This window comes from Vigna umbellata, chromosome 7 (genome assembly GCF_029865625.1).
Source record: "Vigna umbellata cultivar VRB3 chromosome 7, Vumbellata_1.0, whole genome shotgun sequence".
Lineage (NCBI taxonomy): Eukaryota > Viridiplantae > Streptophyta > Magnoliopsida > Fabales > Fabaceae > Vigna > Vigna umbellata.
Genome location: NC_142171.1, coordinates 25,984,131 through 26,005,829, shown reverse-complemented (window position 1 = coordinate 26,005,829; position 21,699 = coordinate 25,984,131). Strand labels below are relative to the sequence as shown.

Here is a 21,699-nt window from a genome sequence, read left to right as displayed (position 1 = left end):
CTATCACTGAATCGTTAATCACTTAACGCCGTGTAAGAAGTCAGTTTCTCTTTTCTAAATCTTGTGCGGAAGCAAAAAGTGATTTTAGGGATTGCAAAGGTTTGAGGTACCTGAGAGAAACGCAAGTAACCGAACAGAGCAGTTCAGCAGCTATGTCCCTTCCTATTGAAGTTATACAAGAAAATCAGCTCCCAATAATGGAGAACTTGGAGGAACAGGAAACCAAGGAAATAGGTACTAATACTTTTACCTTCAAGCCAATTTTGCAACTGCAATTTCTTAATTGAAAACAAGAAAACAAAAAAACAATAATTATGCTGCTTCTCTCCACTCAAAATTCATTATCATGCATTTTTTGTTATAAAAAAAGTTGTTTCTTACTGGTCCGGAGATGAATCATCAGCTATGGATTCAAGAAGTCTTTCCGATTGATGGATCTAGGGTGGTCTGATAAATTTTCAGGATAATTATGTTAGTAAGAAGTACATGTTTAATGTTTTGAACCGTGAAAAATAGAAATAATTTGATTATGAATTTAAGCTTTTCATCCATTAGCTTACATAAAACAGACATGACAGAGAAGAAAAGAGGAAACAGAAATATCCTCACACAGGGTTTTCAAATTCTTATTTTTTTAATTGTGAGTGTTTGAGAAGATATTTGCTGTATTGATTGAATGCCATAATTTCTGACAACCAATCTTTTTGTTTGATCTGTGTGCAGAGAAGACTGAGAAGAGACTCACCTACTTGAGGAATTATTCACTTCTTGTAACTATCTCTCTCCATATATACTATTTGTTCTCTTCAACGTCAATATTTCTCAAGAAAATCCTATAACCTCTCAGTTACCTAATACTGATTGCTTTTATGTACAGCAGCAACCGAATCTTGAAACTCATGCTTTTATAATTAGTAATTTTATTATTGAATTTGAATTCACTTTTAATTATCAATTACCATATCTTTATTGTTTGAATGTAGGAGAAGTTTGATGATTTATACGATGACCTTCAACTAGAGATCTCTGAGGTATTTGTAAAACCAATTGATAACAATATTTTATTGAAATTGAATTCAATTTTTATTATTTTCTCTCATGTATTTACTCTCAAGAAGAAAGTTGTTTGCATCTCTATCTTTATTATTTTTATTATTTTCTCTCATGTATTGACCTTAATTACCTAATATTTATTGCTTTTATTTACAGTCACCCAATCTTAAAGGTTATTCTCCCGAGCTATCTAAATTGTTTAAGGTAATTTATAATTAGTAACACTTCATTATTGAAATTGAATTCACTTTTATTTATCAATTACGATATCTTTTTTGTTTGAATGTAAGAGTTTGATGATAAATTTAATGAGCGAAGACTACTACAGGTTGAGATATTTTAGAACCAATTGATAACAATTTACTATTGAAATTGAATTCTATCTTTATTATCTCAACTACCATATACTTTTATGTTGTTTTTACTTTTAAGAAGAAGGTTGTTTTCATCTCTATCTCTTATAAAAGTAATAAGATAAACAACAATCAAATAATTAAAAAATTTCATAACCCCCCGATTACCTGATATTTATTGTTTTATGTACAGCAAAGCTTTCTCAAACTTCTTAATGATGTTTTTGGACACGAAAAGGTAAAGGTAGTTTATAATTAGTAACACTTCATTATTGAAATTGCATTCATTTTTACTTATCAATTACCATATCTTTATTATTTGAATGGAGCAAGAGAAGTCTGGAATAGAGGTAGGGGAACTAATCCTTCTTATACATGATTTTTATACATGTTATGATCATGAATATGAGTTATGAATATGTTAAAATTTTGGTAATGGTAGTTATCTATTCACTTGTATAAATTTAGTTTTCATGATTATAATTTTCTTATTTTCGAATTACTGTGGTAAAACCTTCCTTTTAATTGTTTTTACCATTGGATTTAGCTAAAAGTTTAATATATGAATCCTAAGACCAATTTCTTCACTTTGATTGTTCGAATCATCAATTAGAAGTCTCTACTTGGAGAAATAAATCCTGCATGTTTGAGTAAATTAATTACCCCTATAATTTGGTTACTGAGTCCTCTCGGTAAAATATAGATTGTGACCTATTTGACCGTTAGATCAACCTGCAAATTTGATATATGATTCCTAAGATATATTAATAGACTTTGACCGTTCGAATTTGTAATTAGAAGTCTGTACTTGGAGAAATAAATCCTGCATGTTTGAGTAAATTAATTACCCCTATAGTTCTGTTACTGAGTTCTCTCGGTAAAATATAGATTCTGACCTATTTGACTGTTAGATCAACCTGAAAATTTGATATATGATTCTTAGGATATATTAATATACTTTGACCGATCGGATTTGTAATTGGAAGTCTATGTTTTGAGAAAGTAATTTTGAAGGTTTGAAAAATCTGATGAACACTATATTTCTGTTCTTAAGTTATCATGGTAAAAACTTCAGATATATTTCATTTACCGTTAGATTGAGCCCAAACTTTAGTACGTAGTTCATAAAACATATCAAGTCATCTTGACCGTTCAGATTTGTAATTAGATGTCTGTGCTTAGAGGAATTCATTCCGCATTTTGAGTATAACTGAAAACCACTTAAAATTTTGTCCTTGAGTTACCTCGATAAAACCTCAATATCTATCTAGTTAACCGTTGGATCAACCGGAAATTTTAATATGTAGTTTCTAACACATATTGAATTACTTTGACCATTCAGATTTGAAATCGAAGTTATAGATTTAGAGATATTAATTTCGTATCTTCTCAGGGATCTCAATATTGCTTAATTTCTGTTTTTGGACCATTTATACAAAAATTATGAATTATAATTGTGATGGTTGTATTTTATTATATTGAATTTGAATTTATGCGTCTGAACATGATTTGATTTATGTGGGAAGTATGTGAATGTATGAGATATGTTGGATTCACTGTGATAATATGATGGTATCTAGTTATTCATGTTTTGGGTTAAGGTTCAAAGTGACAGTATGGTTCATGGACGTAATTCCATGATCCTCAAGAAGAGGATACATGGTGGTGATCTGGGGGTGTGTAGAATGATTTCATGGTAGCTCAGTTTTGGGGGTCATCCTGAAACTCCAATGGTCTTTCTTCTCACGTAGAGAGGATTGAACCATGTGGTGAGGAGTAGCAAGAGGTCCTAGTCTTGGGTGCTTCCAGTATGGTCCAAGGTGAGTGATAACGGACTAACCTCGTGAGTGTGGTAGGGTGGGGGAGCCCAAGTTTCATAAGCCACCACGAGTGCAAGACCCACCATAGCTCGGTAATCATTCTAGTCCAGACGAGTCGGTTTATAAAGTAACAAGTCTTGCGATGTCATTTTACCATGTGTATCAAAGTAATGGATGAATATCTATGATGTGATTGTTGTATGATGGTATGAGTGTGTCTGACATAATTATTATATGAGGTTAGTTGAGTGCATCAAAGTAAATATGCATGTTTCATAAATGATTGGTTGCATGTTAGCTCACCCTACTTGTTTGTGTTTTGTGTTTGGGTATGTGCGATGATCGTATAATTCTTTATACGGGAGCAGATGAAGGAATGTCGTCTGACTCAGTGCCAAGGAAGGGAGGGATAGAAGAACTCTAGTTATAGTTTTATAGTTGAAATCTTAGCCTAAAACATGTATAGACATATATCAACTATGAATTTTCAAGTGTAAGAATTTGGGATGTTACAGTACCAAAGTTTGAGACACTTGTAGAACCAATTGATAACAATTTATTATTAAAATTGAATTCTATCTTTATTATCTCGAGTACCATATATTTCTATGTTGTTTTTACTTTCAAGAAAAAAGTTGTTTGCATCTTCATCTCTTTTAAAAGTAGTAAGTGAAACTCCAACCAAATAACTCGAAAATCTCATAGAGCTTAAGATTAGTTTAGTAGTAAAAGTTGAAAGGAAAGTAAGAGATCCTCACTAATAAAAACTAATAATTAATATTTGCTATAATAAAAAAAAGTTGAAAATCTCATGATCCCTTAATTACCTAATATTTATTGCTTTTATTTACAGCCACCCAATCTTGAAGCTAATGATGGCGAGCTAAGTAATGTGTCTAAGGTACTTCATAATTAGTAACACTTCATTATTGAAATTGAATTCACTTTTACTTATCAATTATCATATCTTCATTGTTTGAATGTAGGAGAAGTTTGATGATTTATATGATGACCTTAAACTAGAGGTCCTTGATGTATTTGTAAAACCAATTGATAACAATATTTAATTGAAATTGAATTCAATTTTTATTATTTTCTCTCTTGTATTTACTCTCAAGAAGAAAGTTGTTTGCATCTCTATCTTTTATAAAAGTAATAAGAGAAACAACAATCAAATAATTAAAAAATTTCATAAGCCCTCGATTACCTGATATTTATTGTTTTATGTACAGAAAGGGCGTCTCAAAGCTCTTAATGATGATTTTGCAGATGAAAAGGTAAAGGTAGTTTATAATTAGTAACACTTCATTATTGAAATTACATTCATTTTTACTTATCAATTACCATATCTTTATTATTTGAATGGAGCAAGAGAAGTCTGGAATAGAGGTAGGGGAGCTAATCCTTCTTATACATGATTTTTATACATGTTATGATCATGAATATGAGTTATGAATATGTTAAAATTTTGGTAATGGTAGTTATCTATTCACTTGTATAAATTTAGTTTTCATGATTATAATTTTCTTATTTTCGAATTACTGTGGTAAAACCTTCCTTTTAATTGTTTTTACCATTGGATTTAGCTAAAAGTTTAATATATGAATCCTAAGACCAATTTCTTCACTTTGACTGTTCGAATCATCAATTAGAAGTCTCTACTTGGAGAAATAAATCCTGCATGTTTGAGTAAATTAATTACCCCTATAATTTGGTTACTGAGTCCTCTCGGTAAAATATAGATTGTGACCTATTTGACCGTTAGATCAACCTGCAAATTTGATATATGATTCCTAAGATATATTAATAGACTTTGACCGTTCGAATTTGTAATTAGAAGTCTGTACTTGGAGAAATAAATCCTGCATGTTTGAGTAAATTAATTACCCCTATAGTTCTGTTACTGAGTTCTCTCGGTAAAATATAGATTCTGACCTATTTGACTGTTAGATCAACCTGAAAATTTGATATATGATTCTTAGGATATATTAATATACTTTGACCGATCGGATTTGTAATTGGAAGTCTATGTTTTGAGAAAGTAATTTTGAAGGTTTGAAAAATCTGATGAACACTATATTTCTGTTCTTAAGTTATCATGGTAAAAACTTCAGATATATTTCATTTACCGTTAGATTGAGCCCAAACTTTAGTACGTAGTTCATAAAACATATCAAGTCATCTTGACCGTTCAGATTTGTAATTAGATGTCTGTGCTTAGAGGAATTCATTCCGCATTTTGAGTATAACTGAAAACCACTTAAAATTTTGTCCTTGAGTTACCTCGATAAAACCTCAATATCTATCTAGTTAACCGTTGGATCAACCGGAAATTTTAATATGTAGTTTCTAACACATATTGAATTACTTTGACCATTCAGATTTGAAATCGAAGTTATAGATTTAGAGATATTAATTTCGTATCTTCTCAGGGATCTCAATATTGCTTAATTTCTGTTTTTGGACCATTTATACAAAAATTATGAATTATAATTGTGATGGTTGTATTTTATTATATTGAATTTGAATTTATGCGTCTGAACATGATTTGATTTATGTGGGAAGTATGTGAATGTATGAGATATGTTGGATTCACTGTGATAATATGATGGTATCTAGTTATTCATGTTTTGGGTTAAGGTTCAAAGTGACAGTATGGTTCATGGACGTAATTCCATGATCCTCAAGAAGAGGATACATGGTGGTGATCTGGGGGTGTGTAGAATGATTTCATGGTAGCTCAGTTTTGGGGGTCATCCTGAAACTCCAATGGTCTTTCTTCTCACGTAGAGAGGATTGAACCATGTGGTGAGGAGTAGCAAGAGGTCCTAGTCTTGGGTGCTTCCAGTATGGTCCAAGGTGAGTGATAACGGACTAACCTCGTGAGTGTGGTAGGGTGGGGGAGCCCAAGTTTCATAAGCCACCACGAGTGCAAGACCCACCATAGCTCGGTAATCATTCTAGTCCAGACGAGTCGGTTTATAAAGTAACAAGTCTTGCGATGTCATTTTACCATGTGTATCAAAGTAATGGATGAATATCTATGATGTGATTGTTGTATGATGGTATGAGTGTGTCTGACATAATTATTATATGAGGTTAGTTGAGTGCATCAAAGTAAATATGCATGTTTCATAAATGATTGGTTGCATGTTAGCTCACCCTACTTGTTTGTGTTTTGTGTTTGGGTATGTGCGATGATCGTATAATTCTTTATACGGGAGCAGATGAAGGAATGTCGTCTGACTCAGTGCCAAGGAAGGGAGGGATAGAAGAACTCTAGTTATAGTTTTATAGTTGAAATCTTAGCCTAAAACATGTATAGACATATATCAACTATGAATTTTCAAGTGTAAGAATTTGGGATGTTACAGTACCAAAGTTTGAGACACTTGTAGAACCAATTGATAACAATTTATTATTAAAATTGAATTCTATCTTTATTATCTCGAGTACCATATATTTCTATGTTGTTTTTACTTTCAAGAAAAAAGTTGTTTGCATCTTCATCTCTTTTAAAAGTAGTAAGTGAAACTCCAACCAAATAACTCGAAAATCTCATAGAGCTTAAGATTAGTTTAGTAGTAAAAGTTGAAAGGAAAGTAAGAGATCCTCACTAATAAAAACTAATAATTAATATTTGCTATAATAAAAAAAAGTTGAAAATCTCATGATCCCTTAATTACCTAATATTTATTGCTTTTATTTACAGCCACCCAATCTTGAAGCTAATGATGGCGAGCTAAGTAATGTGTCTAAGGTACTTCATAATTAGTAACACTTCATTATTGAAATTGAATTCACTTTTACTTATCAATTATCATATCTTCATTGTTTGAATGTAGGAGAAGTTTGATGATTTATATGATGACCTTAAACTAGAGGTCCTTGATGTATTTGTAAAACCAATTGATAACAATATTTAATTGAAATTGAATTCAATTTTTATTATTTTCTCTCTTGTATTTACTCTCAAGAAGAAAGTTGTTTGCATCTCTATCTTTTATAAAAGTAATAAGAGAAACAACAATCAAATAATTAAAAAATTTCATAAGCCCTCGATTACCTGATATTTATTGTTTTATGTACAGAAAGGGCGTCTCAAAGCTCTTAATGATGATTTTGCAGATGAAAAGGTAAAGGTAGTTTATAATTAGTAACACTTCATTATTGAAATTACATTCATTTTTACTTATCAATTACCATATCTTTATTATTTGAATGGAGCAAGAGAAGTCTGGAATAGAGGTAGGGGAGCTAATCCTTCTTATACATGATTTTTATACATGTTATGATCATGAATATGAGTTATGAATATGTTAAAATTTTGGTAATGGTAGTTATCTATTCACTTGTATAAATTTAGTTTTCATGATTATAATTTTCTTATTTTCGAATTACTGTGGTAAAACCTTCCTTTTAATTGTTTTTACCATTGGATTTAGCTAAAAGTTTAATATATGAATCCTAAGACCAATTTCTTCACTTTGACTGTTCGAATCATCAATTAGAAGTCTCTACTTGGAGAAATAAATCCTGCATGTTTGAGTAAATTAATTACCCCTATAATTTGGTTACTGAGTCCTCTCGGTAAAATATAGATTGTGACCTATTTGACCGTTAGATCAACCTGCAAATTTGATATATGATTCCTAAGATATATTAATAGACTTTGACCGTTCGAATTTGTAATTAGAAGTCTGTACTTGGAGAAATAAATCCTGCATGTTTGAGTAAATTAATTACCCCTATAGTTCTGTTACTGAGTTCTCTCGGTAAAATATAGATTCTGACCTATTTGACTGTTAGATCAACCTGAAAATTTGATATATGATTCTTAGGATATATTAATATACTTTGACCGATCGGATTTGTAATTGGAAGTCTATGTTTTGAGAAAGTAATTTTGAAGGTTTGAAAAATCTGATGAACACTATATTTCTGTTCTTAAGTTATCATGGTAAAAACTTCAGATATATTTCATTTACCGTTAGATTGAGCCCAAACTTTAGTACGTAGTTCATAAAACATATCAAGTCATCTTGACCGTTCAGATTTGTAATTAGATGTCTGTGCTTAGAGGAATTCATTCCGCATTTTGAGTATAACTGAAAACCACTTAAAATTTTGTCCTTGAGTTACCTCGATAAAACCTCAATATCTATCTAGTTAACCGTTGGATCAACCGGAAATTTTAATATGTAGTTTCTAACACATATTGAATTACTTTGACCATTCAGATTTGAAATCGAAGTTATAGATTTAGAGATATTAATTTCGTATCTTCTCAGGGATCTCAATATTGCTTAATTTCTGTTTTTGGACCATTTATACAAAAATTATGAATTATAATTGTGATGGTTGTATTTTATTATATTGAATTTGAATTTATGCGTCTGAACATGATTTGATTTATGTGGGAAGTATGTGAATGTATGAGATATGTTGGATTCACTGTGATAATATGATGGTATCTAGTTATTCATGTTTTGGGTTAAGGTTCAAAGTGACAGTATGGTTCATGGACGTAATTCCATGATCCTCAAGAAGAGGATACATGGTGGTGATCTGGGGGTGTGTAGAATGATTTCATGGTAGCTCAGTTTTGGGGGTCATCCTGAAACTCCAATGGTCTTTCTTCTCACGTAGAGAGGATTGAACCATGTGGTGAGGAGTAGCAAGAGGTCCTAGTCTTGGGTGCTTCCAGTATGGTCCAAGGTGAGTGATAACGGACTAACCTCGTGAGTGTGGTAGGGTGGGGGAGCCCAAGTTTCATAAGCCACCACGAGTGCAAGACCCACCATAGCTCGGTAATCATTCTAGTCCAGACGAGTCGGTTTATAAAGTAACAAGTCTTGCGATGTCATTTTACCATGTGTATCAAAGTAATGGATGAATATCTATGATGTGATTGTTGTATGATGGTATGAGTGTGTCTGACATAATTATTATATGAGGTTAGTTGAGTGCATCAAAGTAAATATGCATGTTTCATAAATGATTGGTTGCATGTTAGCTCACCCTACTTGTTTGTGTTTTGTGTTTGGGTATGTGCGATGATCGTATAATTCTTTATACGGGAGCAGATGAAGGAATGTCGTCTGACTCAGTGCCAAGGAAGGGAGGGATAGAAGAACTCTAGTTATAGTTTTATAGTTGAAATCTTAGCCTAAAACATGTATAGACATATATCAACTATGAATTTTCAAGTGTAAGAATTTGGGATGTTACAGTACCAAAGTTTGAGACACTTGTAGAACCAATTGATAACAATTTATTATTAAAATTGAATTCTATCTTTATTATCTCGAGTACCATATATTTCTATGTTGTTTTTACTTTCAAGAAAAAAGTTGTTTGCATCTTCATCTCTTTTAAAAGTAGTAAGTGAAACTCCAACCAAATAACTCGAAAATCTCATAGAGCTTAAGATTAGTTTAGTAGTAAAAGTTGAAAGGAAAGTAAGAGATCCTCACTAATAAAAACTAATAATTAATATTTGCTATAATAAAAAAAAGTTGAAAATCTCATGATCCCTTAATTACCTAATATTTATTGCTTTTATTTACAGCCACCCAATCTTGAAGCTAATGATGGCGAGCTAAGTAATGTGTCTAAGGTACTTCATAATTAGTAACACTTCATTATTGAAATTGAATTCACTTTTACTTATCAATTATCATATCTTCATTGTTTGAATGTAGGAGAAGTTTGATGATTTATATGATGACCTTAAACTAGAGGTCCTTGATGTATTTGTAAAACCAATTGATAACAATATTTAATTGAAATTGAATTCAATTTTTATTATTTTCTCTCTTGTATTTACTCTCAAGAAGAAAGTTGTTTGCATCTCTATCTTTTATAAAAGTAATAAGAGAAACAACAATCAAATAATTAAAAAATTTCATAAGCCCTCGATTACCTGATATTTATTGTTTTATGTACAGAAAGGGCGTCTCAAAGCTCTTAATGATGATTTTGCAGATGAAAAGGTAAAGGTAGTTTATAATTAGTAACACTTCATTATTGAAATTACATTCATTTTTACTTATCAATTACCATATCTTTATTATTTGAATGGAGCAAGAGAAGTCTGGAATAGAGGTAGGGGAGCTAATCCTTCTTATACATGATTTTTATACATGTTATGATCATGAATATGAGTTATGAATATGTTAAAATTTTGGTAATGGTAGTTATCTATTCACTTGTATAAATTTAGTTTTCATGATTATAATTTTCTTATTTTCGAATTACTGTGGTAAAACCTTCCTTTTAATTGTTTTTACCATTGGATTTAGCTAAAAGTTTAATATATGAATCCTAAGACCAATTTCTTCACTTTGACTGTTCGAATCATCAATTAGAAGTCTCTACTTGGAGAAATAAATCCTGCATGTTTGAGTAAATTAATTACCCCTATAATTTGGTTACTGAGTCCTCTCGGTAAAATATAGATTGTGACCTATTTGACCGTTAGATCAACCTGCAAATTTGATATATGATTCCTAAGATATATTAATAGACTTTGACCGTTCGAATTTGTAATTAGAAGTCTGTACTTGGAGAAATAAATCCTGCATGTTTGAGTAAATTAATTACCCCTATAGTTCTGTTACTGAGTTCTCTCGGTAAAATATAGATTCTGACCTATTTGACTGTTAGATCAACCTGAAAATTTGATATATGATTCTTAGGATATATTAATATACTTTGACCGATCGGATTTGTAATTGGAAGTCTATGTTTTGAGAAAGTAATTTTGAAGGTTTGAAAAATCTGATGAACACTATATTTCTGTTCTTAAGTTATCATGGTAAAAACTTCAGATATATTTCATTTACCGTTAGATTGAGCCCAAACTTTAGTACGTAGTTCATAAAACATATCAAGTCATCTTGACCGTTCAGATTTGTAATTAGATGTCTGTGCTTAGAGGAATTCATTCCGCATTTTGAGTATAACTGAAAACCACTTAAAATTTTGTCCTTGAGTTACCTCGATAAAACCTCAATATCTATCTAGTTAACCGTTGGATCAACCGGAAATTTTAATATGTAGTTTCTAACACATATTGAATTACTTTGACCATTCAGATTTGAAATCGAAGTTATAGATTTAGAGATATTAATTTCGTATCTTCTCAGGGATCTCAATATTGCTTAATTTCTGTTTTTGGACCATTTATACAAAAATTATGAATTATAATTGTGATGGTTGTATTTTATTATATTGAATTTGAATTTATGCGTCTGAACATGATTTGATTTATGTGGGAAGTATGTGAATGTATGAGATATGTTGGATTCACTGTGATAATATGATGGTATCTAGTTATTCATGTTTTGGGTTAAGGTTCAAAGTGACAGTATGGTTCATGGACGTAATTCCATGATCCTCAAGAAGAGGATACATGGTGGTGATCTGGGGGTGTGTAGAATGATTTCATGGTAGCTCAGTTTTGGGGGTCATCCTGAAACTCCAATGGTCTTTCTTCTCACGTAGAGAGGATTGAACCATGTGGTGAGGAGTAGCAAGAGGTCCTAGTCTTGGGTGCTTCCAGTATGGTCCAAGGTGAGTGATAACGGACTAACCTCGTGAGTGTGGTAGGGTGGGGGAGCCCAAGTTTCATAAGCCACCACGAGTGCAAGACCCACCATAGCTCGGTAATCATTCTAGTCCAGACGAGTCGGTTTATAAAGTAACAAGTCTTGCGATGTCATTTTACCATGTGTATCAAAGTAATGGATGAATATCTATGATGTGATTGTTGTATGATGGTATGAGTGTGTCTGACATAATTATTATATGAGGTTAGTTGAGTGCATCAAAGTAAATATGCATGTTTCATAAATGATTGGTTGCATGTTAGCTCACCCTACTTGTTTGTGTTTTGTGTTTGGGTATGTGCGATGATCGTATAATTCTTTATACGGGAGCAGATGAAGGAATGTCGTCTGACTCAGTGCCAAGGAAGGGAGGGATAGAAGAACTCTAGTTATAGTTTTATAGTTGAAATCTTAGCCTAAAACATGTATAGACATATATCAACTATGAATTTTCAAGTGTAAGAATTTGGGATGTTACAGTACCAAAGTTTGAGACACTTGTAGAACCAATTGATAACAATTTATTATTAAAATTGAATTCTATCTTTATTATCTCGAGTACCATATATTTCTATGTTGTTTTTACTTTCAAGAAAAAAGTTGTTTGCATCTTCATCTCTTTTAAAAGTAGTAAGTGAAACTCCAACCAAATAACTCGAAAATCTCATAGAGCTTAAGATTAGTTTAGTAGTAAAAGTTGAAAGGAAAGTAAGAGATCCTCACTAATAAAAACTAATAATTAATATTTGCTATAATAAAAAAAAGTTGAAAATCTCATGATCCCTTAATTACCTAATATTTATTGCTTTTATTTACAGCCACCCAATCTTGAAGCTAATGATGGCGAGCTAAGTAATGTGTCTAAGGTACTTCATAATTAGTAACACTTCATTATTGAAATTGAATTCACTTTTACTTATCAATTATCATATCTTCATTGTTTGAATGTAGGAGAAGTTTGATGATTTATATGATGACCTTAAACTAGAGGTCCTTGATGTATTTGTAAAACCAATTGATAACAATATTTAATTGAAATTGAATTCAATTTTTATTATTTTCTCTCTTGTATTTACTCTCAAGAAGAAAGTTGTTTGCATCTCTATTTTTTATAAAAGTAATAAGAGAAACAACAATCAAATAATTAAAAAATTTCATAAGCCCCCGATTACCTGATATTTATTGTTTTATGTACAGAAAGGGCGTCTCAAAGCTCTTAATGATGATTTTGCAGATGAAAAGGTAAAGGTAGTTTATAATTAGTAACACTTCATTATTGAAATTACATTCATTTTTACTTATCAATTACCATATCTTTATTATTTGAATGGAGCAGGTTACTTGGTTTGATAAGCTCATCATACTTGAAGTAATTATAGAACCAATTGATAACAATTTATCATTGAAATTGAATTCTATCTTTATTATCTCAAGTACTGTTGTTTTTAGTTTCACGTAATAAGAGAAACTTTAATCAAATAACTTGGAAATCCCATAATCCCTCAATTACTTAATATTTATTACTTTTATGTACAGAAGTATGATGACGCTACTGCTGAGATGAAAAGAAAGTCAAAGGTACTTTATAATTATAATTAGTAACACGAAATTAGATTCACCTGTACTTATCAATTACCATATCATATCTTTAATCAGTGACTATCTGCAGATGAAGAAGGGATCTCATCCTTCCTTTAAAGTGATAAATACTGAGGGAGAAGATAAGGCAATTGAAGGAGATCCAGAGATCAGAATTCTTACACGACCATTTGCTTTTCGTGTGCCTGCAATTTTAGTGCTGCTGCTACTTTTCATCTATTGCATTTTAGCATTAGCAGAAGCATTGTCTGGTTATGGTGTTGCCTTGGGTTCAACCGAAGTTCCTGCTCTTATGTTTGTCTGTGGAGGGGCAATTGGCGCAATGCTGCTTATGGGCTCCATCATCATGGTGCTGAAGTCTGTCTTTAAAAACCAGATTCCCTCTAAAATAGGTTAAACTTTTTGGATGGAATACTAAAACAATGACTTTCTCGTACAATGCTAAGTCACACTTATCGGTGACTTTCTTTTTCGTTTTATTCAATGTGCTCGTGAACTTATTAGCTTGTAATTGCCGATGGAATGAAATTGAGAACCAATTTCTTCCCCATCTTTCTTTGTAAGAATTTTTTAGATCATTTCTATAGCAGATTCTCGATTCCCTTTCTTTATTTTGGTAAATGTAACTAATAATAATAAAAATTATAAAAATGTATGTTATTAATTACTAATTAAAAGTAATTAATTTAAATTCTTTATGTTCATTTATAATTATATATATATAATATAATTATTAATACAACTTTGTACCTACACCAAAAACCAACAAGCAAACTTATTATTGTCTCATAAAATTATTGTCTCGTACAATCCAAAATGTATTTTAAAATATAATACATTCCAGATTATATAATTCAAAATATATTTTCAAATCTGAAAATAATTTAATTTTTATTTTTTTTTCAATAAAAATAAAATGGTCATTTCATTACATCTATGGGGTGTAGCGAGAAAACATTATGTGCAGTAACCAAAAGCCATTAATCGGGCTTGTGAACCCACATGGTGGGAAATGATGGTGTTAAATAGGGTTCATTTAGTTTGGAGCATAAGTAGATGAACATAGGCCATGAGATTGGTGCTCTCTGATTAAGTAATATGCATTTAAATATCCAATAATGTATTTATACATTCAAGATTATGTTAATTTAATCATTGGCTATAGCATACTCAAATATCTAGAATTATATTTCAAGGAATTTAGTTTGTATAAATACTAGTCGTTGGTATATTTTACTTCATCCCCCTTATTATAAGATATTATTCTAAAAAAATCAAATTTGTTTATCGTTTTTTTTTTCTAGTTATCACTTTCTTTAATTATTTTTTATTAAAATAAGCATTTATCAATTATTTTATTTTATATATAATAAATAGTATAATTTTTTTTCTATTATTATTTGATTAGAGATGTCAATAATATTATTGGTCATGAGTATCCATAGATAAAATCTATTAGGTATTAAGTAAATACTTTAAACGAATACGAGTGGGTAAGGAGTAAGGGATAATTTAACACTCGCTTATAAACAGATTAGGCACAAGTACCATATTATCTGTATTAGAAGATATCCATTAATCGCAAAAAAATAAAAATAATATAACCCCTTTCAAGTAATAATGTCAACTGTCTTTGTGTCTTCGTCTTAGAAGTCTGAGGGGAGAGGAGGTCAAGAGTACATGAATGACACTTCTTCTTCATCATAGATGTCATCCTTAGTCATCGAATCAAACTAGATTCGACGATCCGCAACACACAACTCTTCATCTTTTGGAGCGTGCGAATCAACGTGTCACACGTCTCTATCTCAATGGCTATAACTTTCCTCCAACGGTTATATTCTCAAGAACCATAACAATCAGTTATTGATCGATCGAGGGAAAATTGAATGATCATGAAAGACCATAACACCTCTGAAGACGACTGGATGACCAAGACAACTTTTCATCACAAACCCCTTCGCCTATCACGATAGGCTCGGGCTTAGAGCGCCTGTGTACCATATAATCGTTTGGTCAACTATGGACCAGACAGTCAACCATACCACAAGCTACTCTCGTAACCGTGTAACTATGACCAACACGTCGAGCGGTCAGTTTATGGAGATATAATATCTAATATTAATCAATTTAAGACAAAGTATATTTATCATCAATTAAGTCGTAATTAGACTGTCACTAATAAAAATTCACTCCAAAATCTATATTTAATATACATTAAATACTTGATTTATAATGATTTATAATGAATTTAACATCGAAATACCTAATAATCTCTAAACATAAAAGAAGAACGATACGATAGCGTGAGAATAAACATTTCAATTCCTTAATAATTTATACAACATTAAACCGTGGACATCAACCTCCACTCGAAACAATCCCTTTTCACCACATATTCATCCATGCTACATATATTATTGCTTATCAATTACAATGGAGTGAACTAGTGGGTACATAGAGTATGTATTATAGTAAATCGTGCCTATTAAATTATTAAAAAATTATTGTGTCATTTCTAGTATATGGTGGGCATCTTTTGTAGGTTTGGTAAAGTTTGTCCTAAAAAAATCACCAAGATCTATTATTCTTTTGTAGACCCACTTGGAGGAAACTAGTTGAATAGACTTCCACTTAGTTTGGAGCATAAGTACATGAACATTGGCAATGAGATTGGTGTTCACTAATTAAGTATTACGCATTTAAACACCCAATGATGAATTTAAATATTCGAGATTATTTTTATTTAATCATTGATTATTGAGGGCTCAAATATATAAAATTACATAGTTTGTGTAAATACAACTAGTTGTTGTCGATCATACATCACTCTTTAATTATAAGATATTGTCCTAAAATTCAAATTTGTTTATCGTTTTTCTAATCAATCATTTGCATTAATTACTTTTGACTAAAATAACCTTAATTATATAAAGTTATAAACAATAAATACGATGAATTATCTTGTTTTTCTCCCTTACGAGAAGATAAGAGAATTCAAGGGTTTTGTTTTAAAAATTAAAGATTCCTTACTATTATTCTTTTTTCCACCGTACTTTAGGGTAATTTTGAAAAATATATGATAATTGAAAACAAGTTAATATTATTAAATAAATTAACAAAAATTTGTCTTGAACTAGTTATCAATATTTTAGGTTTAATTAAGGATGGAGCAAGTTATAGTAATATTTCAGAGCATTATTGATTAAGAAAAGGTATCATTTAAAGAATCAACACCTTTGCATTAACCAACCATATATTTATCTAATTCAAACTTCCTAGTCATTTCAACAAATATATTTCTAAGATGTTGTCTCAAACCCCAAATTTACATTTCTTAAATCTGAAAGAATGTTGATTTTCTAGGACAAACATAAATAAAACAGATCTTATCAAGATAAACATGAATAAGAAAAACACTTGGTCATTGTTGGGTTTGCATTGTACTTTTAGGTGCATTGTACAACTACAACCACTTGCATGTAAATATGATGGGGATGTTTTGATGATAGCTATAAACCTCTATTGAAAATGATAGGTATATATGTCTCTTTATCACACTATGGCAGCGTATAGAACAAGGACACATTTAAAAAAAAATTATATATTTAAAAGCATTTTATTTGTAGCAATTTGATGATGTTATATTGTGATTTGGTACATGATCCAACCAAATAAATTTACCCTATACTTGGTTTTAAAATAATGATATGTATCATCCTTGATTAGGAAGGAATGTTGCAAGGAAACTTAACATGTACCAATAATTTATATATTCATATACGTAATTTAAAATAATTTAAATTACTATACTAGGTTATTAGTTATGGATACAAGTCAATCCAACTTTATTATAAAAATAAAGGAAAAAAAACGTATCATTAACCTTAACGATGTTACATATATTAAAATAGATTTGATATGAGAATAAATAATAACAATGTGTTACTATATGTATTATTTTTATCAAACATGTGTATCTAAAATATGTTAAAACATTAAATATAAATATGTTTTTGAATCTAGATGTTTTATGTGTGAAATTAAATGTATATTTGGTTGAATTTTTCTATAAAAGTTTTAGGAGAGAGAAAAATATAAAAAAAAAATTAACTTTTCTTTTGGATGCTGAAAATTAACTTAAAGGGTTGCTATGATGCTAACAAATCAAACTTTAATGGGTAAAATTTATAAGGATATATAAAAAGTTACATTGAGCATGTTATTGAAAAATTAGTTTCATTAATTATATGTTTCTTTGATATGGAAATTATATGCATGTATGTTTTTTCTACAGACCTCTCTCTTTTGGACATTATTAACATATTCACATATTCACATTATTAACATATTCACATATTCACATAAAAAAAGCTTTTGGCCACTATTGGGGTGTCACATATTCACATCATTCACCTTTTTCTACATAGAATCGAACGACCAAAAACAGTGAAATTTATAATAAGTTAGGTATTGCTACTTCAACTATATAGTTATGTAAATGAGAATTTTGGAATCACTTATCATTTTTTTAATTAGAATTACTGTTGAAAAAATATATATTCTATTATAAATATAACATAACTCATCCGAAGACATTTGAGTGTGGAAATTCTAATATTTGAATTTGGAGTTTTCCTGTTATATTATTGTGTTGATTGTTTTTATCTTTATTGATAGAATTATTCTAAGAGATAAAAATGTCAATGTTCTTATAGATAAAAACAAATTTTTATAAGAAACCAAAACTGTAAATTTTGGAAAATAAGTGATATCATTCTTAATTAAGATGTGGGACTTATTTAAAAATAAATTTAAATGGATAAAAAATAGAAAGATTATAAATAGGAATTTTTTATTTATTTTATATTTTCATCTATCTAAAACTGTTTTTCTTCACTAATTTAGATTGTTATAGTAATGTCATATTACATGCTTAAGAAAACACTAACATAATTATAAACATGGATCACTAAGATTTACTTAATATGTTGTGACTCGTTCCTCGTTGATAGATGGCAACGGGTCGGGTCGGGCACGGATAGTGCTTACCCGCAACCCGACCCGAAAAAAAAAAATCCACCCGCTATTCGTACGGATACCTGTTTAAAAAATATCTGCGGGTATTTTAAAACCCGCGGATACCCACAAATATTTAAAAAAATATATATTTTAATAAATTATTAAAATAAAATTTAAATAGAATTACAAAAAATACATAAAATATAATATAAATTAAATTAAATTTAAATTTAAATTCAATTTTAATTAAATTTAATTTTGTAAAATATAAATTAATGTTAATTTTAATTAAATTTAATTTAATAAAATATAAATTAAATTTTTATTTTTATTTTTGCGGGTAGCGGGTATCCGCAGGTACGGATAGTATAATATCCGTACCCGACCTGTTTATAAGCGGGTATTAAAATATTCCCGTGGATTGCGGGTAATAAATATCCGCAGGTATAACTATCCATCGCGGATTTTATCTGTAGATATTTACGGGCGTAGATTTTTTTGCCATCCCTACTTGTTGGTTTATCAAACAAGGGTATTCGATGTACAACGTTTAAAAAAAGAAATTATACGAATAAACGATAATTAGAATAATTACTTACTCTAACCATAGAGTTCATAAAAATTGTTGGCAGGAATAAAAGTATTTGTATTGAAAACCAGCAAATTGCATAAAAATATATAAAAAATAACACCGACAAGTGTGACAATAACATATAGAAAATGAATTGAGATTGAATTACAATATAATTTTTTTTTTGAGTGCACAACAAAAACTGTGGGACCCACCAGGATTTGACCAACACAAACCGAATCTTTGGAAGACCTTGAGAACTGTTTCATTTTTGTTGCATAGCTGCAACAAACAGATATACTCAATATCTCATGGATACAAGCTTTTTCATCTGCTTTTTATGCATTTCAGTTACTTTATTTTTTTTAATCTGATCGGACTTCAAAGTAATTAAGGAGATATTTTCAAAGTAATTAAGGAGATTTTTACAAAGAGTAAGCTTTTTTATTTACTTTATAGATTTTTTTATTCTTCTTATAATTTTATAATTGATGGAGTTATTTGAGAAAAATGATCTCTCAATTTGTTTTATCATATACTAAAATTTTGTTATGCTGGCGTGTCTTGTTCAAGGTTTTTAGATTTTGAGTAAATTCTTATTGAAGTTGAAACTTTCTTTAGAATAAGTAATTATGTTTAAGAAAAATGACATTACATACGTCGTTTAATACATATTACATCGGTTTTAAAATCGATAATATAATAAGTCAAAAATATTTTACACTTGTTAACATCAATTAAAAACTTTCAACAATTGCTACCATGTACATTAAATCCTCAGTGTAAGACCCATAAAAAAAAAATCTATATATATATATATATTTATAGTAGTAAATTTTAGTATTTTATTAGTAATAATAATTTTAATGGATAGAAAAATGTAAATTTTGGATATAAAATTATAGTAATTTTAGAAGGAGAGGTTCAAATTTTTGGTAACTTATTTAGTAAATTTTTTTAAATTGAATAGTAAAAAGTAAATAGTAAATAGTAAAAGTAATAGTAAATAGTAAAAGTGAATAGTAAAAATAAATTTTCAGCATTTGGATTTCTTAGCATGGAAGAAAGTAGTAGGTAGAAATTAGGATCAGATTTGGTGAGAAAATGATTGAAATATTATTTTTAAATAATATTAAAATAATAAATAATATTAAAATATTAATGAATAGTAAATTTTTTTTACTATAAATAACCATGGGAGGGAAGATTATTCTGCACCAAGAGAAGAGAAATCAAGTGAGAGAAAGTTAGAGAGAAATTTTTAGTTGCAAGAAGGGTAGAGGTTCTGAAAGGTTTCGGAGAAATAAATTCAGAGCAAGAGACGTCTGGAATAGAGGTAGGGGAGCTAACTTTTCTATGCTTTTATATTATGATTTAGTATTTCTATGCTTTTATATTATGACTTAGTATTGTTTTATTACTATTCATATCTTGAAATTATGTATGAATACTGTTAATGCTTACTGTATGTTTATCTATATTGAAATTCGGTGTTAATATTATATGCTGTTGTTTTGAATCTGTAAATAAGAAATTTGTTAAAAACTAGTTGAGGAACACTTTGGCTAAGGAAAGATTTGGTACTTAAGTTGTCCATTGTGACGCACCTCTCTTTCCTGGAAGTCTACTCGACAAGTTTTTAACTTAAATCTTATTGAACAGATTTTGTACTATTAAAATATTGGGCAATATATCTTGTTGGAATGGAAATGTCTGATGAATTCATTTTGTGGTAGATATGGAATTATGAATTATAATTGTGATAATTGCATTTTATTATACTGCATTTGAATTTATGCATCTGAACATGTTATGGGTAGTATGGGGAGATTTTGTAAGGGTATAATGTGAGTTGAGGAATATTAGTATGGTATGAGTCTTGTGGAGAGATTAAATAAATGTTATGGTATTTGTGTATATGTTGATGTTGAGGGTCCCGTAGTTGGAGGTTATCCTGATACTCTAATAATCATCTAGTCTCAAGTAGAGAGGGATGAATTATGTGGTGAGAGGAGCAGGAGGTCCTGGTCTATGTGCCGGTTTTGGACATAGTGAGGGGATTAACCTTGTAAATGGTATGAAGTATTTTGAAAGTATATTAAAAAAAAAGAAGTAGAAGTCATTACAAGTGCATAACTTCCCGTGACCGCTCATCAACGTATCATCCGGATGAGTGTCTATTGGGTATTGTGGTGTCTATTGGGTATTGTGAGACGAGTGTCTAATAGGAATTGTGGTATGAGAGTGTCGAACATAATTATTATATGATGTTTATATCAAGGTAATTATATATGTTTTATAAATGATTTGTTGCATGTTAGCTCACCCTACTTGTTTGTGTTTGTATGATGTGATTGTTGTATGATGGTATGAGTATGTATGACATAATTATTATATGAGGTTTGCATGCATGTTTCATAAATGATTGGTTGCATGTTAGCTCACCCTACTTGTTTGTGTTTGGGTATGTGCGATGATCGTATAATTCGTTATACGGGAGCAGATGAAGGAATGTTGCCTCACTCAGTGCCAAGGAAGGGAGAAGTAGAAGAACTATAATTAGAACATTTTTACATGTATAGACTTATATCAACTAGGAAATTTTAAAGGGTGAGATTACGGGATGTTACCGTAAATGTAATGTTACAATATATAAATTATGAATTATC

General features: G+C 30.0%; 1 protein-coding gene across 4 annotated transcripts; it reads left to right on the top strand.

Annotated features, from left to right (window-relative positions):
- The first annotated feature begins 13 nt into the window (after nt 1–13).
- Nucleotides 14–14,048, top strand: LOC124846042 (uncharacterized). Of its 4 annotated transcripts, none has more exons than XM_088094442.1 (15): nt 14–234; nt 724–770; nt 984–1,031; nt 1,210–1,257; nt 1,600–1,644; nt 4,080–4,127; nt 4,459–4,503; nt 6,939–6,986; nt 7,318–7,362; nt 9,798–9,845; nt 10,177–10,221; nt 12,657–12,704; nt 13,036–13,080; nt 13,375–13,416; nt 13,508–14,048. In XM_088094442.1, the coding sequence occupies exons 1-15, from the start codon at nt 153–155 to the stop codon at nt 13,832–13,834; spliced, it is 1,011 nt and encodes a 336-aa protein (XP_087950568.1). In that variant the 5' UTR covers nt 14–152; the 3' UTR covers nt 13,835–14,048. The 4 variants fall into 4 exon arrangements, with proteins under 4 accessions (XP_087950568.1, XP_087950567.1, XP_087950566.1 ...); XM_088094441.1 differs by having other exon boundaries at nt 1,600–1,650; nt 13,378–13,416; XM_088094440.1 differs by having other exon boundaries at nt 1,600–1,650.
- Nucleotides 14,049–21,699: the final 7,651 nt, after the last annotated feature.